This window comes from Rhinoderma darwinii, chromosome 3, assembly GCF_050947455.1.
Source record: "Rhinoderma darwinii isolate aRhiDar2 chromosome 3, aRhiDar2.hap1, whole genome shotgun sequence".
Taxonomy (NCBI): domain Eukaryota; kingdom Metazoa; phylum Chordata; class Amphibia; order Anura; family Rhinodermatidae; genus Rhinoderma; species Rhinoderma darwinii.
The window spans coordinates 47,973,728-47,998,361 of record NC_134689.1 but is presented as its reverse complement, the minus strand read 5'-3'; the positions used below and the strand labels follow the sequence as shown (position 1 = coordinate 47,998,361).

General features: G+C 41.9%; 1 protein-coding gene across 3 annotated transcripts in view; it reads left to right on the top strand.

Moving 5' to 3' along the window:
* The window catches only part of JADE2 (jade family PHD finger 2), a 404,193-nt gene that overhangs the window by 132,818 nt on the left and 246,741 nt on the right, over nucleotides 1-24,634 (top strand). For all 3 annotated transcript variants that reach the window (XM_075856334.1, XM_075856333.1, XM_075856332.1), the window contains one exon: nucleotides 3,799-3,956. In XM_075856334.1, coding sequence (XP_075712449.1) covers nucleotides 3,799-3,956 — 158 coding nt within the window. The remainder of the gene's footprint in view (nucleotides 1-3,798; nucleotides 3,957-24,634) is intronic.

Below are 24,634 nucleotides of genomic sequence, written 5' to 3'. Positions count from 1 at the left end.
CTAACTTTTTGAATTCACTTCACTATAATGAATGAGGAGGTATGGGGAACGTCATGAGCTGTCACCAGGACATCAGGCTCTCATTAAAGCAGCCTTTGTAAAACCTCGGCAGACATGACAGCCACCGTGACTCATCCTGGGGAACAATCAGCTGTTGAGCTCTGTTTAGATGGTTTTGGTCCTGGTATCAGTCATAGAACCCACTGACATTAATGCAGATAGATAACAAGGAAATCATTTGTTAAAACTGACTTTACTTTACACATGACTATCCATTATGTGACTAATCTGCTCTCTAGGTGAAAATATTCGTAGTCTTTTGCCCTCTCAATTCATGTGTAAGACTCCTTACATATGTGTGGTGGCGCGTTGTGTGGCATTTTTACAGGATCCATGATTGATCCGTAATGTAACAGATTCTCATGGACCCCATCGACTTAGAGCATATTAGTTTGAGGTATTTTAGCTAAAATATAGACTTGCCAAAGGCCGAGATGTCAGCATTGTTAAACATTGTGTGTCCCAGAGGTTGGGAGAACAACAATGAATGGGAATGACAGCAAGAGGTGCGTGGAGGCGAAGCTCTGCAGTAACGGATCGTCTGATTGGAAGAATGGCACATAGAGGTCAACTCTGTACTGCAAGTGAAATTGGACTTCACATCCCAAGCCTAGGGCGGCAACCAGTATCGACATAAACCATCAGAAGGTGTTTGCACGACATTGGACTACGAGCTAGACGTTCAGCTACAGGTGTTCCATTAACCACACGCCACCGCTCTTCTATCATGGTGCACAGCAAGACGGCAATGGAGGCTGGAATGGAGGTCTTATACTCTTCAGCGATGAGTCCCCCTTTCGTCTTGGACGCAATTACTGCTGGAGATTGGGCTGGAGACCACGTGTGCAACGCCATGAAGAGGCCTTCACAAGGGAACGTCAAACCAGTCCTACTCCCAGGATTATGATGTGGGGTGGCATAATGTATGGTAGCCGGACCCCTCTAGTCTTCATTTCAGATACACTAACAGCTCGGTGTTACATTGAATTTGTCATGGAACCAGTGGTATGACCATTTCTCCAAAGTGTCCAATAAACCATTTTGCAACAGGACAATGCCAGGCCGCATGTTGCTGTGACCAGCCTCTGTGGCCTAAACGTGCTACCATGGCTTGCAGCATCTCCCATTGAGCATATTTGGGACATCATTGGTTGGCAATTGCAAAGGGAGCTGCCAATCTTGATGATGTATGCCCAAGTGCATTCAGCATGGCATAACATTCCCCAGACAACCATTAATAACCTCATTGATAGCATGCCAAGGTGTGTAAGTGCATATATTTCTGCGCGTGGCGCTCATACTTTGAATATTTTGTTGTCGTTAACGTGTTTATCGATCCCGTGATTTTACACAATTCCAAAACCTTTTCCTTCTTGGTGTTGCAATTTCAATTTTGAGGAGTGTCTTTGGAATAACCATATTATAAGACAGGGTTTCTTCTAGTTTGCCAATAGACTGGTTAGGAAGCCATAAGAAATTTTAAATTCCCCCCAGCGGTCCTACTTTACGTCCAGATCCATACAGCAAGATTAAAAGTGGACTAAATGGGCAATATATTTTACTGGACCAGTAGTTTTAAGAAGTTTGGGCAGACTGGTTCTTGCTTACAGGAAGGCTCCAGTAACTAAGTTATCTATGTGATATAACAGTGATCTGTAGAAGAGCATTTTTAAATTAACAGCATATCAAACTTTAAAGTGGATGGATTATAGAATTAGAAGGTCACATCAGCTCCCACTGTTGGCAGCTACTGAGAGGAAACCAAGGCTTCAGTAGGCACAATTTGAAAACAGTTAAAGATTGGAAAAACATTGCTTGGACTGACAAATCTTGATTTCCTCTGCACCAGGAAGATTGTAGGATCAGAACTTGATAAACCCCTATTTATGTATCCTGCCTTGTATATTCACATCCGGATTGTTTGTTTCTTGGAATGTATTAGGGGCATAATACTAATCGAGTTCATTCCGAGAGATAGTACTCCAACCAAACACCGTTCATCTCTGAGTAGTTGTAGCATTGAAATGGATAGTGGTTGTATGAAAAAGAGTGAAATGAGTTCAGCATACTTGAGTGTTCAGCATATTCGCCAGTTTCTAATCTAACAGAGCACTTTTCGGATGTGGAGGACCAGGAATTTTGCAGCATGAATGTGCACTTGACAAATATTTAGCTCGATGCCATTCTGTCAAACATGTTGAATCCATTCCACAAAGAATTCAGACTAGTCTGAGGTCAGCACTAAAAAGGTAAAATTAGCAATGGGATAGTTTTGTAATACTTTATCCCAAGTCCCTCAAATCCTGACATCCACTTCTCTGCGCAGGCAATACAAAGGCATTGAGTGTTTTTGCATTTTAGCATTGAATAATGTCTTAATTTAATGGAGTCTTGCACAATATGACCGACTTCTGAAATCTGTTAAACAAACTAATCTGTACACGTGAACTACTAGCTGTGATGAGGAATGAATTAGCAAGCACAATATACAAAATAAAACCCTTCTAGCACTTGGTTACTTCATTCTACCTTCTGAAAGTCATTCCTTCAGTGAATATATATGGAGATCTTTGTTCATAGACTTTGTGCAAGTATTGGGATCAGCCTTTATTGGCAAAATGAATGTAAAACTTACGGTCCATTCTTTTAGTTGTAAGAGCATTCAGGACCTTTTGAAAAGGTAGAGAAGTTGTAGTCCATTAAAGGGGCTTTACAGCATGAACAATTTACACCTATCCAAAGGATTAGTGATAAATATTTGATCACTAGGGGTTCCACCGCTGGGACCCACGCTGATCACCCTAGTCCCTCCATTCTTCTTCACCTGTGTGGCCGCAGTGAGAAGGTGTTTGTATGGTGCGGCAGTCGAGCATGCGTGCTATGGCTCCATACACTCTGATAGTTATGCGTGCAGCATGCTGAAGGACAAATTCTTCTATATCAAAAGCCTCCTCGTCCATAACCGGAGCATTTCATCGATCATCAGCGGGTCTTTATTTAGATAAGAGATTATTCAGATGCGAGCACCATTTAAAAGAGTGTAGAGGTGTCCTAGATGTTCGTGTTACATACCTGTTATGGTGTGCCCTGATGTTCTTCTAAATTGTCCTAAGAACATCCACCTAATGAGTCCAGTAATCGTGGACACTCATAACCGCAATATCTAGACACAGGAACGGTTTTAAGAATGATTCCAATTGAAAAATTGTTGTGTTTGATGTGATCTAGCAGAGAAATATAATGTTTAATCGTGGGGCAACCCTTTTTAAGGCAAATTATAGGAATTTAAAAAAACATATGAACGCAGTATTGTGAAACAACGTTTTTACCAGACAGAAGTGCACTGTGGGTGCTGAAATGCTGTTAGGTGACCTATCTGACAGCATAATGGATCTAAACTACTGTCCAGTCCAAACAAAACCTGAGAGGGACAGGGGGTGGCGCTCCCGTCATTATTACAAGGGACTGGTAACCGTCCACTGTATTCTCTGTTAGCCAAATAGTATAGTATTTTATTTGTGCGGTTTGGACTAATAGTAGAGCATTATAGTATGACAGATCTGCTCTAAGCTGAAGCAGTATTTTTATTTCAGTATGACAATCTCACAATTTTGTTTAGGTTTCTAATCACGTTTACTGTAGTTGACAATTTATTGGTGGTACAATATAGTCCAATTATTTTTTAATCAACTATTACCCTCTATACATCTACCCGTTTTTGTTATTTTTATCTTCCAGGTTTTTCGTACTGATTTAATAACTGCTATGAAAGTACCAGATTCCTTCCAATTTGGACCAGATGAGTTTTACATATTGGCTGATCCTTGGAGGCAAGAATGGGAAAAAGGCGTCCAGGTTCCTGCCGGCTTAGAAGCAATACCTGAACCACAGGTTAGGTAGGTAAAATCAGGACTCATTTCTTCATTAGTAATGGATAGTGTATTCCATGGAATAGTAAATTATTGCTGGTCTCTTTTTTGCTTGTCTCGCTTTCATAATTATACTTAATAGTCGCCGCTACTTATTTTGTAACAGAACAACTGAGACCGTTCTAAATATATATTCAATTTATGAAGCTTGAGGGTATTCTTCCAAACATGAATTTTTAGAAGAGGTAAAGTTTTTAAAGAAAAATGCATTCTTCGTAACCCCTTCCCGACATCTGCCGTATATATATGGCGCTGTCGGGCAGGGGTTCTCGCAAAGCACAGTACCATTACGTCCCGGTGATAGTGCGGGCTCAGGAGCTGAGCCCGCGCCATGACCGCTGGGTGCCAGCTGTATGTTACAGCTGACACCCTGATGTAACGGCCAGAACTGAAGCTAGCCTCTGATCCGGCCGATTAACCCCTCAGATGCTGCGTTCAATAGATATCGCAGCATCTGAGGATTTTTTAGCCACCAGCACCCCAGCTACGTGATCGCTAGGTTGCCGATGGCTGCAATGGCAACCGGAGGCCTAATACTGGGCTCCTAGTCTGCCAGCAATGGAAGCCTTCTATTCTCCGCTCAGAGGCAGGGCCTAAAAGGCTTCCGGTACCAACGGCAAGATGGCGCCGGCTCAGCTTGGCTTCTGGCTCAGAAGCTGAGCTGGCGTCATCAGCAGTGGGTGTCTACTGTATGTTACAGCGGACAGCCTGCTGTAACGTCAGGAACCGGAGCTAGCTCTGATCCCTGGCATTAACCCCTTAGATACAGCGATCGAAAGCGATTGCTGCATCTTAGTGGTTTGTAGCAAATCGGCAGCGCTGCCATGCAATGGCAGGGCTGCCGACTTCTACTATGGCAACAGGAGGCCTAACAATGGCCTCATGGTCTGCCATTACGGAATTACATAGGTAGTGCAATGTATTAGAACAACAATCAAACACTTGGACCTTTAAGTCCCCTAGTGGGACTAAAAAATAATATAAGGTTTCAATAAAATAAAACCCAATCGCCCTTTTTCACTTATCAAGTCATTTACTATTTTTAAAAAAATAAACCATACATATTTAGTATCGCCGCATCCGTAACGACCTAAACTATAAAAATATTATGTTGTTTATCCCGCGCAGTCAAATAAAAAATATTGCCAGAATTGCTGTTTTTTGGTCACCTTGCCTCACAAAAAAAAGGATAATAACTCGCATGTACCCCAAAATGGTATAAAAACTATAGCTGGTCTCGCAAAACACAAGCCCTCATACAGCTCCATCTACGATCCATCTATTTTTTAAAGTTCTGGTTCTCACAACGTGGCGACAGAAGAAATACATTCTTTTTACAAAAGTAATTTTATTGTGCAAAAAGTTGTAAACCATAAAAAAGTGCTATAAATTTTGGTATCACCGGAATCGTAGTGACCCGCAGAATAAAGTTAACATGTTATTTATAATGCGTGGTGAACGCTTTATAAAACAAACTATGCCAGAGTTGTTATTTTTTTGGTCAACTTGCCTCCCAAAAAAAGAAAGGATAAAAAGTAATAAAGTCACATGTACCCCAAAATGGTACCAATAAAGACTACAGCGTGTCCCGCAAAAAAACAGCCATCATGTCACTACGTCTACAAAAAAATAAAATAAGTTAAGGCTCCAATAAGTCAGGAAAGAAAAATATGCAGTTGTGCAGCCCCGAGGGGAAAATTTCTTCTTCGTCTCAAGAGGCGATTTATCAAGGCACTAAAATTAGGGAACCAGGAAGGGGAGGACTTAAACATATTTGCTTGAAGCGAGGGTGCCCGTATTATACCAGGACAACACTTTCCCAGCAAAACTCCCTAAACTGCAAAGTGTGTAACATAAGGTGCATAAGAAAGGACACCATTTATCAGTGCGACACCGGCCTGTGCATGAAGGATTGCTTCACAGCGTAACACACATCTATGGATTATTTTAACCCATTATTATACCACCTTACTATGCCCCTGATGTACTCTGCACAATATACATGTGCCCCCACATTATAAATTAAAATACCAGTAAAACTCCAAACAAAACTACCAAGCAAATCCACGCTCCAAAAGCCAAATGGCGCTTCCCACGGTCTGAACACTACAGCGTGCCCAAACAGCAGTTTACTTCCACATATATGACATCACCATACCCACGAGAACCCTTTCAACAAGTTTTGGGGTGTGTGTCTCCAGTGGCACAAGCTGGGCACGACATATTTGCCACTGAAATGTCATATCTAGGGGAAAATTGCTGTTTTTACTTTGCACCATCCGCAGCGCAATAATTTATGGAAAAGACCTGTGGGCTGAAAATGCTCACTACACCCTTTAATAAATGCCTTGAGGGTTGTAGTTTCCAAAATCGGGTCACTTCTCAGGGGTTTCTTTTATTATTTCACATCCGAGCCCTGCAATTCTGAACCAATACTTTGTAAGTCGCCAAATTAGGCCTCAATTTCGCGTGGTACTCTTTCACTCCTGAGCCCTGTCGATCGTCAATACAAAAGATTAGGGCTACATGTAAGGTGTTTCTAAAACCGAGAAACAACATAATAATTAGAGAGCTTTCTTGTTATGGTGGCACAAGCTGGGCACCACATATTGGCATATCTGTGGAAAAATTCCCATTTTCATTCTGCAACATAGAGTGCACACTCATTTCTGGAAAACACCTGCGGGGTTAACATGCTCACTACACCCCTAGGTAAATACCTTGAGGGGTGTAGTTTCCAAAATTGGGTCACTTCTGGGGGGTTTCCACTGTTTTGGTCCCTCAGGTGCTTTGCAAATGCGACATAGCGCCCATAAACCATCCAGTAAAATCTGCACTCCAAAAGCCAAATGGCGCTCATACCCTTCTGAGCCCTACGGTGTGCCCAAACAGCAGTTTATGACCACGTATGGGGTATTGCCGTACTCGGGAGAAATTGCTTTTTCTCCTTTTATTTGTTGAGAAAATCAAATTTTTGAGCTAAGACTACGTCTTATTTGGGGTGTTTCCTTGGTTTTGTCACCACAAAACCTCTTCAAACCTGACATGGTGCCTAAAATATAATCTAATAAAAAGAAGGCCCCACAATCCACAGGTACTCCTTTTCTTCTGAGGCCTGTGTTTCAGTCCATTAGCACACTAGGGCCACATGTGGGATATTTCTAAAAACTGCAGAATATGGGCAATAAATGTTGAGTTGCGTTTCTCATGTAAAACCGTGTGTTACAGAATTTTTTTTTAAATTAAAAATGAATTTGCAAAAAAAATGAAAATGTCTAAATTTCACGTTGCTTTAATTCTTGTGAAACGCCTAAAGGGTTAAGAAACATTCTAAATGCTGTTTTGAATACTTTGAGGGGTGCAGCCCATGAAAGGAATCCAAACTGAAACAAACAGAAATCGTAGGTTTCCGTTTGCATCACCATTTATTTCAATGGTGATGGTTCCGGTACAAATGGTTTCCATTTGTCTCCGTTGTGCAAAGGCTCTGTCGTTTTGACGGAATGAATAGTGCATTTGACTACGGTATTGATTCCGTCAACATGACGGAACCCTTGCACAACAGTGACAAACAGAAAACATTTGCACCAGATCCGTCACCATTGAAAACAATGGTGATGCAAACTGAAAACTATGGTTTCAGTTTGGATTCCGTTTATGGGCTCCTCCGACGAAACGCTCCGACAGAACACGTGAACGAAGTCTTACATGGATACTTTAAATAAACACTAACTTTTTTCTCGTTTGCTTCAGTTTGGATTCCGTTCATGGGTTCCCCTGACGGAAAGCTCTGATGGAGCCCATGAATGGAGTCCCAACGCAGATGTGAACGAAGCCTTATGCTGGCAGTTTAGGCAGAGCAGATCTCAGAGCGGATATAGTGTTTTTTGATTTTACAAAGGCATTTGACAATGTCCCTCATAGACGTCTAATGGGTAAATTAAAGACTATAGGTTTAGAAAGTATAGTTTGTAATTGGATTGAGAATTGGCTCAAGGACCGTATCCAGAGAGTTGTGGTCAATGATTCCTACTCTGAATGGTCCCCGGTTATTAGTGGTGTACCCCAGGGTTCAGTGCTGGGACCACTATTATTCAACTTATTTATTAAGAATATAGAGGATGGGATTAATAGCACTATTTCTATTTTTGCAGATGACACCAAGCTGTGTAGTAATGTTCATAAATAAATAACAAGCTGATTTGAACACACTCAGTGTTTGGGCGTCCACTTGGCAAATGCGGTTTAATGTAGATAAATGTAAAGTTATGCACCTGGGTACGAACAACCTGCATGCATCATATGTCCTATGGGGAGCTACACTGGGGGATTCACTTGTTGAGAAGGATCTGGGTCTACTTGTAGATCATAAACTAAATAACAGCATGCAATGTCAATCAGCTGCTTCTAAGGCCAGCAAGATATTGTCTTTTATTAAAAGAGGCATGGACTCGCGGGACAGGGATATAATATTACCACTTTACAAAACATTAGTGGGGCCTCATCTAGAATATTCATAGAATAGAATATGCAGTTCATTTCTGGGCTCCAGTTCATAGAAAGGATGCCCTGGAGTTGAAAAAAATACAAAGAAGAGCAACAAAGCTAATAAGGGGCATGGAGAATCTATGTTATGAGGGAAGGTTAAAATAACTATTTAGTCTTGAAAAGAGACGACTAAGGGAGGGACATGATTAACTTATATAAATATAGGAATGGTCCATACAAGAAATATAGTGAAAACCTGTTCCATGTAAAACCCCCTCAAAAGACGAGGGGGCGCTCCGTCTGTCTGGAGAAAAAAAGGTTCAGTCTCCAGCGGTGACAAGCCTTCTTTACTGTGAGAACTGTGAATCTGTGGAATAGCCGACCGCAGGAGCAGGTCACAGCAGGGACAGTAGATGGCTTTAACCCCTTCCCGCTTCAGCCACTTTTGACCTTCCTGACAGAGCCTTAGTTTTCTTAAATCTGATATGTCCTTTTATGTGGTAATAACTATCCAAGCGATTCTGAGATTGTTTCCTTGTGACACCTTGGAGTTTAAGTTAGTGGTTAAATTTGGTCGATACATTCAGTATATAATTGTGAAAAACAGCAAAATTTTGCTAAAGATTTCAAACATTTGCATTTTTCTAAATTTTAATGTATCTGCTTGTAAGACCGATAGTAATACCACATAATTTAGCAGCTAATTAACATTTACTATATGTCTATTTTAGATTGACATCGTTTTTTGAACATTCTTTTATTTCTCTAGGACGTTACAAGGCTTAGAACTTTAGCAGCAATTTCTCACAATTTCAAGAAAGTTTCAAAAGGCTATTTTTACAGGGACCAGTTCAGGTGTGAAGTGGCTTTGAGGGACCTATACAATACAAACCCCCATAAGACAGCCCATTTTAAAAACTGCAACCCTCAAAGTATTCAAAACCGCATTTAGAAAGTTACTTAACACTCTAGGCGTTTCACAAGAATTAAAGCAAAATGGAGGTGAAATGTGCAAATGTTATTCTTTTTGCAGAAGCTCATATTTAATTAATTTTTTACCAGGTTTTTAATTAGGTTTTACCAGACAAACACAACTCAATATTTATTACCCACCTTCTGCAGTTTTTAGAAATATCCCACATGGGGCCCTAGTGTGCTAATGGACTGAAGCACATGCCTAGGATGCAAAGGAGAGCCTAGAGGATTTTGGGGCCTTCTTTTTATTAGAATATATTTTAGGCACCATGTCAGGTTTGAAGAGGTCTTGTGATGCCAAAACAAAGGAAACACCACAAAAAAGGCATTATTTTGGAAATTACACCCCACAACGAATTCATCTAGGGGTGTAGTGAGCATTTTGACCCCACTGGTGTTTCATAGAGTTTATTAGAATTTGAACGTGAAAACGAAAAATTAACATTTTTCTCAATAAGATGTAGTTTTAGCTAAAAAACAAAAACAAAACAACAAGGAATAACGAAGAAAAGGCCCCCTTAGGTTTGTAAAGCAACTTCTCTGAAATACCCCATATGTGGTCATAAACTGCTGTTTGGGCACACGGCAAGGATCAGAAGGGAAGGAGCGCCATTTGGCTTTTGGAGCACAGATTTTGCTGGATTGGTTTCTTGACACCATGTCACATTTGCAAAGCCCCTAAGATACCAGTACTTTGGAAACTACCCAAAAGGGTCTCTATTTACGAAACTACACCCTTTGAGGAATTCATCTAGGGGTGTAGTAAGCATTTTGACCCCACAGGTGTTTCATAGATTTTATTAGAATTGAACAGTGTAAAAAAAAAATAATATACTTTTTCTTCAATGAGACGTAGCTTTAGCTCAATTTTTACATTTTCCCACAAACAAAAGAAATAGCACACCAACATTTGTAAAGCAATTTCTCCCGAGTATGGCAATACCCCATATGTGGTCATAAACTGCTGTTTGGGCACACAGTAGGGCTCAGAAGGGAAGGAGCGCCATTTGGCTTTTGGAGTGCAGATTTTACTGGATGGTTTCTGGGCGCTATGTCGAATTTGCAAAGCACCTGTGGGACCAAAACAGTGGAAACCCCCCAGAAGTGACCCCATTTTGGAAACTACACCCCTCAAGGTATTCACCTAGGGGTGTAGTGAGCATGTTAACCCCACAGGTGTTTTCCAGAAATGAGTGTGCGTTATGTTGCAGAGTGAAATTGGGAATTTTTCCATAGATGTGCCAATATGTGGTGCCAGCTTGTGCCACCATAACAAGACAGCTCTCTAGTTATTATGCTGTGTTTCCCGGTTTTAGAAACACCCTACATGTGGCCCCAAACTTTTGCCTGAACAATCGACAGGGCTCAGAAATGAAAGAGTACCATGCGAAATAGAGTCCTAATTTGGCGACTTACAAAGTATTGGTTCACAATTTTACTATGTGAAACACCTGAGAAGTGACCCCATTTTTGAAACTACACCCCTCAAGGCATTTATTAAGGGGTGTAGTGAGCATTTTCACCCCACAGGTCTTTTCCATAAATTATTGCGCTGCGAATGGTGCAAAGTAAAAATTGAAATTTTTCCCTAGATATGCGATTTCAGTGGCAAATATGTCGTGCCAAGCTTGTGCCACTGGAGACACACACACCAAAAATAATTAAAAGGGTTCTACCAGGTATAGCGATGCTGCATATGTGGAAGTAAACGGCTGTTTGGGCACGCTGTAGGGCTCAGAACGGAGGGAGCGCCATTTGGCTATAGGAGTGTGGATTTTGCTTGGTAGTAGTTTGGTTTGGAGTATTACTGGTATTTCAGTTTATAATGTGGGGGTATATGTTAGCTGTGCGGAGTACATAAGGGGCATAGTCAGGTGGTATAATAATCGGGTAAAAAAAAAGCAATAAAATAATCCATAGATATTTATTATGCTGGGAAGGAATCCTTTATGCACAGGCCAATGTCGCACTGATAAATGATGTCCTTTTTTTATCCCCCTTTTAGTCAACACACCACACCTTTACAGTTTAGGGAATTTTGCTGGGAAAGTGTTGTCCTGGTATAATACGGGCACCCTCGTTTCCAGCAGATATGTTTGAGTCCACACCGTCCTGGTTCCTTAATTTTAGGGCATTGATAAATCGCCTCTTGAAACAGAAGAAATGTTCCCCTCGGGCCTGCACAACTGTATATTTTTTATTTCCTGACTTATTGGAGCATTAACTAATTTTATTTTTTCATAGACGTAGTGGTATGATGGCTATTTTTTTTTGCAGGACGAGCTGTAGTTTTTATTGGTACCATTTTGGGGTAGATGCGACTTTAACCTGTTTTTTGGGTGACCACAAAACAGCAATTGTGGCATAGTTTTTTTTTTTCTAATACAGCAGTCACCACGCATTATACATGTTAACTTTATTCTGCGGGCCAGTATGATTCCGGCGATACCAAATTGATAGCACTTTTTATGTTTTACAACTTTTTGCACAATAAAATTACTTTTGTAAAAATAATGTATTTTTTCTGTCGCCATATTGTAAGAACCATAACTTTTTACATTTTTCGTCGATGGAGTTGTATTTTGCTTGTTTTTTTGCGAGACGAGCTATAGTTTTTTTTTTTCTTCATAGTAAAATGTTTTTTATTGAGTTTCAATACACACAAATACAAGACATAGTGGAGGGAAGGCCTCCACACAGTAAAAGAGAAGCACGAACAAGGCCAAGGACCAAAGCAAAACCAAAAATGTGCATCACTTCTCAATACAAAGGACATTATTCAGTATACAACAGCAGCATGAATGAGCCTAGAAGCAAAACATCAGAAGGTAAAATGAGGCCACTGAGTTCAATCGGAGAAGGAGAGGCACATTACCCTAGACAGGGGAAGAGAAAGAATAGAAGAAGGCCACAAGAAAGGGAGGAATATGAGGGAGGGGAGAAAACCTGGGGAGCCTGGACTCTAGCTCCGGGGTATTATGAGTGAAAGCAGCAGTGAGCAAGAACCGCAGTACACTTCACAGGGGCATAGGCCGACTCAAGTTACAGCCGTTAGGTAAGAAGAGGAAGAAAGAAACGCTATCCATGGAGACCACATAGACGTGTATTTTACAACAGCTGCCGGGGAATGAGCCACCAGGTGTTCCATTCGCTGTATCAAGGCAACCTCCCGAAACCATTCATCTAACGTTTGGGTATTGCCGTTTTCCACCTACGCGGGATCACTGACTTTGCCGCCTGAAGGAGATGTCTAGTTAGGGAACTTTTATAAACGTGTAATGGCATCGGGAACATAAATAAAAGAGCCGCTTCAGGAGAATTGGGGACAGAGACTCCATATACACCTCTAATATTAATTTAAGTACTGTATCCCAAAAACTCCTCAACGAGGGGCTACTCCACCAAACATGAGACATGGAACCTCCCACAGTACCACAACGCCAACAATTGTCAGGCACTGATGGACACCATTCATGAAGAGCAGCCGGGACCCGGTACCATCTAGAGACAATTTTGTAACTAGTTTCCTGGGCCTTAATGGCTATAGAGGCTTTCTGAGAAAGGGAGAAACGCCGCTTCCATTGTGCATCAGTAAATGTAGTATGTAATTCTCTCTCCCAGGCCCCGCAGAAGGAAGGGAGTTGGTGGGATCGCTGTGAAAGGAGTAATTTTTATATAATGTGGAAATGGCATGGGTAGGGTGGAAACACATAAGCGTTCAAAGTCAGTCAAAAACCGGTGAAGATGGGCGCGTCAATTAACAGCTCCATAAAAATGCTTTAACTGGGCGTATTCATACATACGACGAGTAGAGGGCACGGCATCGGGGCAGATTGAGGTTAAAGGGAGAAGAGAGGAAGCAGAGAGGACCTGGGAAAAATACATGGGGTCGGTGGATGACCTACCTAGGAAGGAGCGACCAGCCCTACCAGCAGGAAAGGCTGGATTATCCGTAATAGGAGTTAAAGGACCCAGGGGGGCTATAAGCGAACTTCCCGGCCCTAAAGACCGCAACGCCCACAGGGTATGGTAAACAACAAATAAGGCTTGAGTCGGTCTATTCCCAGACCGGGTCCACGGCAGGGTAGATAGGGTACTGGGACAGAGTTGTTGAGCCAAACGGACCCACAGTTTTGATTCGTGATTGTGAAAAAAAATCTAAAACACGCGCATGAGTTGATGCCAAATAATAGAGCCGACAGTCCGGCAGACCAACCCCACCCGCATCTCTGGAACGAGTCAGAAGAGCTCGACTTAAACGCGGACGACCTGTCGGCCAAATGAAGGAGCCAAAGCACTGCTGAAGCCGCAACCAATAAGAAGCTGGGATAGAGATGGAGATCGTCTGCAGGAGAAAAAGTAATCGGGGAAGGAGAGACATTTTAATAATATTAATACGGCCAAACCGTCTTATGCCAGGAATTAAGATCAGTGCGAAACTTGGCCAGTAGGGGAATGAAATGGTTTGTAAACAGTTGTGTGAGGTCACTACTTATACGGGCACCCAAATATGTTATACTTCTGGAGGGCCAAAAGAACGGGAAATTACTTTTGAGAAGCGACCGTAACGGGATCGGGAGAGAAACATTCAACGCTTCAGATTTAGAGAAGTTGATCTTGAAGTTAGACCATGTTCCAAAACGGGGCAACTCGGACATCAATGAGGTGAGAGAGACATGAGGGTCTGTGAGATAAACCAATAGGTCACGAGCTATAGTTTTTATAGGTACCATTTTTGAATACTCGACTTTTTGATCACTTTTTATTCCATTTTTTGTTGGGCAAAGTAACCAAAAAACAGAAATTCTGGCATTGTTTTTCCCTTTTTTTAAGTCGTTCATCGCGTGGAATAATCAACATAATATTTTTATGTGCGCCAAACACAGCGGTCAGCCGCTATTAAAATATGCAGCGCCAACGACTGGATAAACGAGAGACACCAGGAGAAATAAGTGCCTGATGAAGGTCTAAATTACGACCGAAATGTTGCATTAAACCTCTGGCATCGATTATTGATAAAAATAAAATCCAAAGATTTGCTAAAATCACTAACTTGTGTGCCGAATACTTCTTTGCTTCGTGATTGGGTTGGAACCCTATTTGTGCACCTACCCTGGTCTTGTGCGCTCTGAACTACCACATAATATTTTTATCGTTCAGGCAGTTATGGTCGCGCCGATTCCAAATATGTATGGTTTATTTATTTATTTTTAATAATAAAGGACTTGATAAGTGAAAAAGGGTGATTGTGTTTTATTTTATTACTTGACATTTTTATCATATTTTTTACAACTTTTTTATTTTTTCATTTTTTTGGGCACTTTTTCGTAGTCCCAGTAGGGGACTTGAAGGTCCAACTGTCAATTATTTTTTTCTGATACATTGCACCACCTATGTAGTGCAATGTATTAGAACTGTCAGTCATTCACTGTCCGCAAGCCGATTAGGCTTCGTCTCCGGGTTCCTTACATTTCTGGTGGATGTCAGCTGTAACATACAGCTGACATCCACCGCTGATGACGCCAACTCAGCTCCTGAGCCGGCACCATCTTGCCGGCGGCTACGAAAGCCTTTTAGGCCCCGCCTCTGGGCGGGGCAAGGAAGGCTTCCGTTCCAGGGAGGCCAGTATTAGGCCACCGGTTGCCATTGCAGCCACTGGCACCAAATTGCCGGGGTGTTGATGAGCTGCAAATCCCTTAAATACAGCGATTGTTTTTGACCGCTGCATTTAAGGGGATAATGGTGGGGATCGGAGCCAACTTCAGTTCCCGCCATCACAGCAGGGTGTCAGCTGTAAGATACAGCTGACATCCGGGGATGGCGGCACCGACTCTGCTTTTGAGCCGGTGTCCGCCATTTTTCGTATGGATATGGCAAAATGCGGGAAGCACTATCTTTCCATGACGTATCCATACGACAAATGTCTGGAAGGGGTTTTTCCCATCCCTTGATTGAACTGGATGGACATATGTCTTTTTTCCAACCTTACTAACTATGTAACCCTCTACATATTGCATATAATAGTAACATTCATCTTGCATAGCTAGGTTACTTAGTTAGTTTAACATAGAGAGTCTTTTAGTACTAAAGATACATAATTATTTTTTTTTGTTGGTTATAGATTATGTACTGTTCCAAATAATATCTTCCCCCAGTATTAAATTAATATACATGTACAATGTACTTTAGTTGCTCCTTTGTTACTAACAAAGAAAGATTTAGGAAATCCACAGTTCTCACAAACACGGCTTAAACCCCATCATGTAATCCTGTCAGAAATCACAAGTCTCGGTTTGCCATTTATAAGTAGTCAAAAACACATTAAAAGGCCGATCCACTAACCGTATTGAATACCCAGCAGCTGAGCAGCGAGCATAAATCACCTTGAATTAATTATGCCCTGCGGCCTGCTAGATAGATGTTAAAAACGAATACTTTTTTCCACTGTACCATGGAACATTAGAAATTCATTTGTTTTCTTAATTCTGTTGAGGGTGTTATCAAGACTTGTAAACATTCCTCACTGCTTCATCCAAAAGAAGAAAACAGGGAAGCTTTAACAACGTTACACTTCTCTACAATACCAATAAAGATAGTTCGTTGCTGTAGTTATTGGGGTTTTCCAGCCCTAAAAAATTGATGGCCTATCCTCAGGATACGCCATCAATATCTAATCGGTCGAGGTCCGACTCCCGGTCCGACTCCCGGCACCAGCTGTTTTCAGGGAGCCGCAGCACTCTTACTGCTCACACTGTGATTCGCTGACACACTTGTTGCGGAGGTTAACAGTATTACAGCCTTCTCCCATTGAAGTAAATAGGAGAAAACCATTATACTGTGAACCGCCGCTACAAGTGTGTCGACGATTCATAGTTTGAACAGTCAAGAAAATGAAGGGGAAGCAGCGCTGCGGCCTCTTCAAACTAGCTGATCGGTGGGGGTGCTGGGAGTCAGACCCCTACCGATCAGATATTGATGGTGTGTCTTGAGGATAGGCCATCAATTTTTTAGGACTGGACAACCCCTTTAAGGCAGAAGTAACAAATGGATTTCTAATAATGCAAGAATATACTTTAATCAGCAATGCAGACATATATCTTTCCTTAACAATCCATGAATGATCGAAAATAAAAATTTGGTACCAGACATTGAAAGGATTTGATTTTGGTAAGGGGTATCTGCAAATTCTGCAGGATGTGTTATATCTTACTATTGTGCTAATTTATCAGGCTGCAAGTTGTGGTGATGTTGTGACATGTCCTGTGAGGAATTCTCTCAGATTCAGTATTATCACAGTGACCGCACATTCTCCTCAGGCTCAGTATAGTTTTCTGTATCACTTATGGTAGTTCTCTTTTAGGCTTCGTTCACATCTTCGTTATTCACATCTGTGCTATTCATTCCGTCAAAACGACTGAGCCAGTGCACAACGGGGACAAACGGAAACCATTTGCACTGGATCCAGATCATTGATTTCAGCATTGAAATCAATGGTGATGCAAACAGAGACCTGTGCTTTCCGTTTGTTTTAGTCAGGGTTCTGTTCATCAGATGGAACCCATGAACAGAGCTCTGATGCAGATGTCAACGAAGCCTAGAGGTATTTTTCCACCCAAGAGATTGGTGACCTATCTCTAGAATAAGCCATCAATGTCCGATTGATGGGGTTCTGTCACCTTTGACCCTGCCAGTTGCTGGAACAAAGTATCAGTTACTTGTTGGTTCTGCTCAGCTTTGTTAGGAGGCTGTATTAGAATCATTGGGTGACCAACTGGTGCTGACAAGAGCCCAAAGGGCATGACTATTTCTTAAAGGGTACCGGTCACTAGGTATGGAGCCACTAAACCACCAGCATGTCGATATGCAGCTGGATTTTAGCGTTCCAAACTTGTCCATCTCAAAACTGTCTGTTTCGGCAATAGTTAGTAAAAGAACTTACAAGTTAGCGAGATGAGTCCAGCGGGATCGGGTGCATGCGCATGAAGCAGAGGACAAAACACCTTGCTTGATTGTGCGTGTGCTGATGCCACTGGCCCCACAATTGGCTATTGATGTCATTTTCTAGTGATATGCCATCAGTGTTTTAAAAGGTGTGTCCTTGTCTTATGTTTTATTTCCAATACATCTAAAATACAAAATGATTCATATTTTTTTATTTACAACTCCTATGCAGACCTATATGTGTCTCCATGGTAACTGACAACAAACAAACCCTGTGTAGTCTGATACTGCAGTCATACTCCCTTCCATCTGTCTCCTAGTGAGACCTATTCTTTAATCCCTTAAAAGGGTGTTCCCATCTCAGACATTATACCATATACACAGAGGTTATGCCATAAATGTCCTATAGATACAGGTACCCTGCATCTATTTCTAGAACGGTCCCTGCCTGGCACCCCATCCAACCTAATTCTACTGGCGCTGAGCTCCGGCCACTGCGTCACAACCACCTGGGCACGTTTGGCCATGCTGTTTCTGTAACTATAATAGAAGTGAATGGGCGTTACGGAAATCGCACATCACATCGGTATCTAAGGGCTACTGACCATGGCATCTAAATGGGTAACTTTAGAAAATGAATGCTCCCTTAGAAGATAATCGTAGCATACATGTTTATAAATATGCCACATTTAGATATGTTGGAAAAAAATGGCCCAAACACTAGAAGACTGGCGTAAATACATTGATAAATCTGACCTAGTAGCTTATGATTGGTGCAAGATCTTTCCTCCCTCAGACCCTACCGCTGGTGGCACAAGTAGAGCTTTTATGTTGGAACACCTCTAAAGGTGGCCACACACTTTAGATATCTGTTGGTATTGTACCGTTGTGGATTTTCACTGTATTTACCATATTTGAACGTGGCCTTATAGTTAGTTTTACACTTGCAAATGTGCAGTTTTAGGCCTGATGCAAACGACCGTAGCTGTGTGCACTGACCGTGATTACTGCACGGACGGGCCGCGGATGACACTGGATCGAGCATGCACAAGTTGTGTATTGACTTCAGGGAGCCCAGACCACAATGTTTGTCCTCCGGGCAATGCACGAACTGTGGAAATCATGGTCGTGTGCATTGGCCCATAGGATAAAATGTGCCCTATACTATCCGCAATTGGGGATAGTATGTGGACGCAAATGCACGGTCTTAAAATAAATACATCCTCCATAAGATGACACTTTAGAAAATTCCCTTCTAGCAGATCTATTCAAGGGGTTTTCCAGCCATTAAGATAGGATAGGCCATTAATAGCTGAGGGGGTCGGGGTCCGACTCCCGGGACCCCCGCTGATCAGCAGTTTTGAAGGGGCTGCATCGCTCGTACGACCGCTGCTTCCCCTTCATTTTTTCTTGCGCACTGTGAATCTTCGACACGCATTTAGCGGCGATTCACAGGTATTGCAGCCTTTTATCCCCTTGAAGTGAATGGGAGAGAAGTCTGCAATACCTGCGAATCGCTGCTAAATGCGCGTCGAAGATTCACAGTGAGCAAGAAAAAATAAAGGGGAAGCAGCGCTCATACGAGCGGTGCAGCCCCTTCAAAACAGCTAACCGGCGGGGGTCCCGGGAGTCGGAGGCTGACCCATCAGCTATTGATGGCCCGTCCTGAGGATAGGCCATCAATTTTTATTGGCTGGAAAACCCCTTTAAATAAGTTAGCAAGTGGAAATGAAAGACCGTGGCTGCTTCTAAATTCACAATGAATCCCGTTTTGCTCATTCTTTGAGGCTGTGCAGACCTGTCCTGCAGATTCCTTTGTCACCCTACTGCAGATATCTATCGGAGTGCTTGCCAGCTGCAGTGTATCAGTGTACAGGGATTTGCATCGCACACTGTGTCAGCAGATGTCTTTTCTACTTGCCCTTCATTGAAAGAAGAACAACTAGTCTTTTAGTAGATATCTGTATATGACAGCATATCGGTTTCCATCAATATAAAGGCTCAGCAAACATTGAGATAAGATAATCAATGCCATATGCCTGTGTGCTGGCATCTTGGCATGAGGGAAAAATTGCATTGTGTCTTTTTGTTTTTTTTTTCTGTAATTATTTTTTATTGCTCTCCTAGAGCCAAACATACGTTAGAACATCTTTGCTTTTCTTAATAACAAAAACAAAATGGAAATGGATATACTGAAATGCAGTTGCTGCAAAACAGAACTGTCTGAAAATATGCAAAATCTAAAAAGCGTATTTAATGTTGTCTAACATTTTACTGAACGTGAAAGATGGGACCTTTTAAAGAAGTTATCCAGGACGTGAATTTTTTTTTATTAGGGGATGTAAATGAAAGAAATAAACCATAAAAGCAATACTTACCTATCTTTGCTCCCAGCGATCCAGTGCTGTGGCTCCGGTGGCAGTTCCGGTGGTTGTTTACATGCTCGTAGCATGTAACGCTGCAGCAAATCAGAGGGCTCAGTGGCCATATGTTGTATTCCTGGCATTATGCCAGAAATAAGATTCGTCACCATAGAGCCCCGCTGAGCCCTCTGATTGGCTGCAGTGGTTACGTGGTACGTGCAACCACCGGGAGTGCCGCCGGAGCCTCAGCGCTGGATTGCTGTGGGCAAGGATTGGTAAGTATTGCTTTTTTAGTTTGTTTAATTTTGTTGTTTGCAGACCCTTCTAAAAGAAAAATTTCCCGGATAACCCCTTTAAAGAGATTTACAGGCATATTTACAGATGAGGAAGAGAGGCAGCAGCATTAGGTAGAGAAGAATAAGAGGATAAGTGTTGAATGATGAAGTTCTCACTATGCAGAGTGACATTTTGCTATGACCCCGATGTATATTAATTTCCTGTTAATTATATAACTCTAACATATATTCTGCTGCGTCGTACACGGCTTGTAATCACATTAAAGTTCATCTGTCATCCGACTACGCTGCCCTATGTAAGGACAGGTCCTTAAAGGGTAACTAAACTTTCAAAAAACTTCTGACAACTTCTGACATGTCAGAAGTTTTGATCGGTAGGGGTCTGAGCACTGAGACCCCCACCAATTGCTAAAACGAAGCTGCGGAAACGCTCGGGTGAATATTTAGCCGCTTAGGTTTTGATCAGCTTTTTTCAGAATTTCCAAACCATTGGTATACGGGCTCATAGACTTTATATGAGCCCATACACCAATTGCTCAGCTTTCCGAGAAAAGACATTCAGAAACAAAGCGGCTCAGCGCTGACCCGAGCGTTTCTACCACTTCGTTTTAGCGATTGGTGGGGGGTCTCAGTGCTCGAACCCTCGCCAATCAACACTTCTGACATGTCAGAAGTTTTTTGACCGTTCAGTTACCCTTTAAATTAAACCAAATGTCACAGAAAAAAATCTGTGCATACACCGCAGTCATCCATCAATCACTGCTGAGAGGGGTGGGGGGAGCGCTTCCCTCATAAATGCAGTGGACTCTATGCTACAATATTTTTTTGTATTGTTTGGCCTATTCTCACACTATGCGGCCCTTAAATCAGATGTCCGATCCGCATGTAGTAGGTTTCTCAGCCAATCTGAAAGATCAGGATTGTTCATGGAGATAATGCTTTGAATTACGATTAATATGAAGCAACTGATTCCACACAAAAAGCAAAGTTTCGATTAGAAAATGTATCCGCTGTAGTTGAAAATTTCTCTCACTAGAAGACCAATTCGGACCGGCTAACCGTGCAATTGTATAACCTGTTTATAGACAGACAGCATAAAAGTTTATGTGTGCAGATAATCACTTAATTCATTGTTGTGTAATCGGTATTTGCATGTCCGCTAGTTTATTTACATTTCTTGGGGTATGCTTGTTTAACATATTGGATTATAAATTTGTTCTGTGAAAAAATAATCTTAATGTCTTTGCGGTTACCAAAAATCAATGTTATTTATGTGCCTTAGGCCTCATGCCCACTTCAGTTATTATCTTGAGTGTGCTATCCGTTTTTTTTTTTTTTTTAACGGGTAGCACACTGACACGCTCATTTCTATGGGGCCATGCACACTTCCGTTGTTTTAACGGAACCGTGTGGCCGTTCTGACAAAAATAGTACAGGTCCTACTCCTGTCCGTTTTTGATGGAACATACTTGGCCATTCCATTCATTTGGTCCGTTGAAACAACTAATTGCAGACGGAAGCCATCCGTGTGTGGTCCGTGTTTTACAGATCCATCATTAGCGGCCGTACGACGGGCAACAGATGTGTGCATGAGGCAAGGGTCTGTCTCGTGAAGACGACCCACATTCATATGCACTATGAAGGCTTATGGACGCCATATATGTGGACTCTCCTCTGTGAACAAGTAAGTAGAGCTATCTGAACAGCCGACTTGTAATATTAAACTCTGTCTGGCTCACTGACCGTGGGGTTGAAAGGGGGTTGTCTGTGAGACCATTCCTTTAAATGGGTTTTCCCACCATCTACAATGACTAAGACAATCATGGCATAATCTCAGGATATACATTGTTGGGAATCGGTCTCCAAACAGAACTAAGGGGATGTGGCTCCTATTTCAGTGCTTAAATAGCTTATTTCAGACAGTGCCTCAAATCCCGGAATTGTAAGTGAATGGTGCTGTGATGCAGTTCCTAGACAGCGCTGGGTTTGAGAAAAAAATCCTTAGGGGCCACTGTTTACCTATAGCACTGCAACTCCTTTTTTTAGTGATTGGTGGGGGGGGGGGTCACAGAATTTGGACCTCATTGACCTGATATTGATGACATACCCTAGCGATGAATCATTGTCTATGGTTGGAAATGGGTCTCCTACTTGGCAGCCCCTCTATTATGTAATTTAGCATGGTTCTAGACACTGAAGTTCTGCAGGTCTCTCCTTGAAAGAAGCCTCTTCAGGTAATGGACAAAGCGTTTCAAACTTTCACTGTAAAAAATTGTACGGATGATACCTTTTTAAAGGGGTTCTCCCACCACTAAATATGGTATTCATTGCATAGATCTATAAAATAAACAAGGTTTGCCATTTACATGCTAATAAAAAAATAAAAAATGATCCAGTGAAGAGTTATGACATTTACTACTTACATAGTATGTGTCACCTGGTTTACAAAGTGTAGAGAAAAGTGACCTCTACCTAATGAGCTGAGCTGCTGGACACGAATGCTCCGTCACACTCTCCACAGCCAGATTTCTGCATATTGATCCACTGTTCTTTGCAGATGAGCCAATAGAATCTCTCTTTTTCCTGCTTGTCAGGGAAGGAGCAGAGCCTCTGCAGTAGCATGGCAGCATAGCTGACTGGATGCCTTCCCAGCTTTGTTAGGATTATAAAAGTCTACAGCAGATATGAATCCTGCGCATGCCCACACAACCTTTTTATTGGTTTATCTCATTATATTTTCATTGGTTTCTAAGGGTGTGCATACTGTGGTTGTCACTCAAAAAATAATTATATATGTATCTTCAATACTCTGGGTCCCATGTTACCTACAGGGAAAGTAAAAAGGGACTATATTGTCAGCTGCCGGAGGGGAAAGGTGAATGATTCTGTTCAGAGCACCTCCTTCAACACCACAGATAAGTAGTACAATGCAGGGAAGGATGCGGATGAGGTATTTTTATATGGGACAAGGCATGTTTGTGATGTCTTCTCTTTACTATGTTGGGTATTACCCGGGTGTCATAAGGTGTCTGGCACAGCACATTTTAGTAGAAGGGACTTTATTGGGTTGATTCTTGTTTTGTTTTTTTACGTTTCCGGTCGTCATCAGACCAGGATAATAATCTAGTGTTTGTTTTCTCTTTATTATCTTTTCTCATTAAAGAAATTAAAATCTCACCAAGTTAAATAGAGCACAGAGCAATACTGTACAGGGAATTAATGGAGAAGTCAATAAACACAAGACCAAATTAATATTAAGCGTTCAGCGACTCGGCCCGGGAACAATGTCAACTGACCGCTTGAGAGATTAGACGTGCAATGTGGACTTTTCTAAAGCTCAGGAGGAGATGCTGGCACAGGAGCATTGTAATGTTTCGTATGACTTATCTGGGGAGAGCAGAGAGTGGTGGTTTGGAGACTAAACCTGGTTTGCTGGAGTGGGTGGAAAAAGTCCCTGCTGCTCTTTGTACCTGAATGACTCATCTCTTAGAGGAATTTTGAAATAACGGTTAACTATAATATGTATTAGAACTCAACATATTGCTGCTACGCTTTATGCAACCGGTAATAACGTTTTATTTTATCATTACTTAGAAGAAATCTCTTGTAGCTGCCCAACCTAAGGAATGCCACACCGAAGTAAATGTTCCGCTACACAATTAATAGGGTTCCTGTACTATAGGTGTGATTCTTGGCTAAAGCGGGCCATACACTAAGGGTATGTTCACACGCTGAGTCAAAAACATTTGAAAATACTTCAAGGGAAAACAGCTCCTGATTTTCAGAAGTTTTTTAAGCCACTCGTGTTTTTCCTCTGAGTTTTTTACGGCTGTTTTTGGAGCTTTTTTCAATAGTCTATGAAAAACGGCTCCAAAAACGTCGTGGCCGGTTTTTTGTTTTTTTTTTAGGCTGTGTGAACATACCCTTAGGGTATGTTCACACGGCAGCGTCCAATATGCCTGAAATTACGGAGCTGTTTTCAGGTGAAAACAGCTCCTGAATTTCAGATGTAATTGCTCGTACTCGCATTTTTCGCGGCGTCTATTACGGACGGAATTGGAGCTCTTTTTCAATGGAGTCAATGAAAAACGTCTCCAATTACATCTCAAGAAGTGACATGCACTTCTTTGACGCGGGTGTCTTTTTACGCGCCGTCTTTTGACAGCGCCACGTAAAAAAATGCCTGTGTGCACAGAACATCGTAACCCCATTGATTTCAATGGGCAGATGTTTTCCGGCGGTTTGGAGCCGTATTTTCGGACGTAATTCAAGGCGTAAAACGCCCGAATTACGTCCATAAATAGGGCGTGTGAACATACCCTAACAGACACTGAAGATTGACGTTCTGGACCGCTATGTCATATGTTAAAATGATACATCACTGAGAATTGGCAGGTTGATCCTCACCTTGATCTGTCACCCGGGCTGAACTTCTTTTGACGGGGTGCGCACCTGTCATTTGGCACAGACAATTTTAAATTTTAAAATTGTTCAGTGAGGTGCGGAAAATGTCTAGAACACAATTTGGCGGAAGGTATCTACGCCAGTTTTTGGTGCAAATTGAATCTGAACATATGTCGTG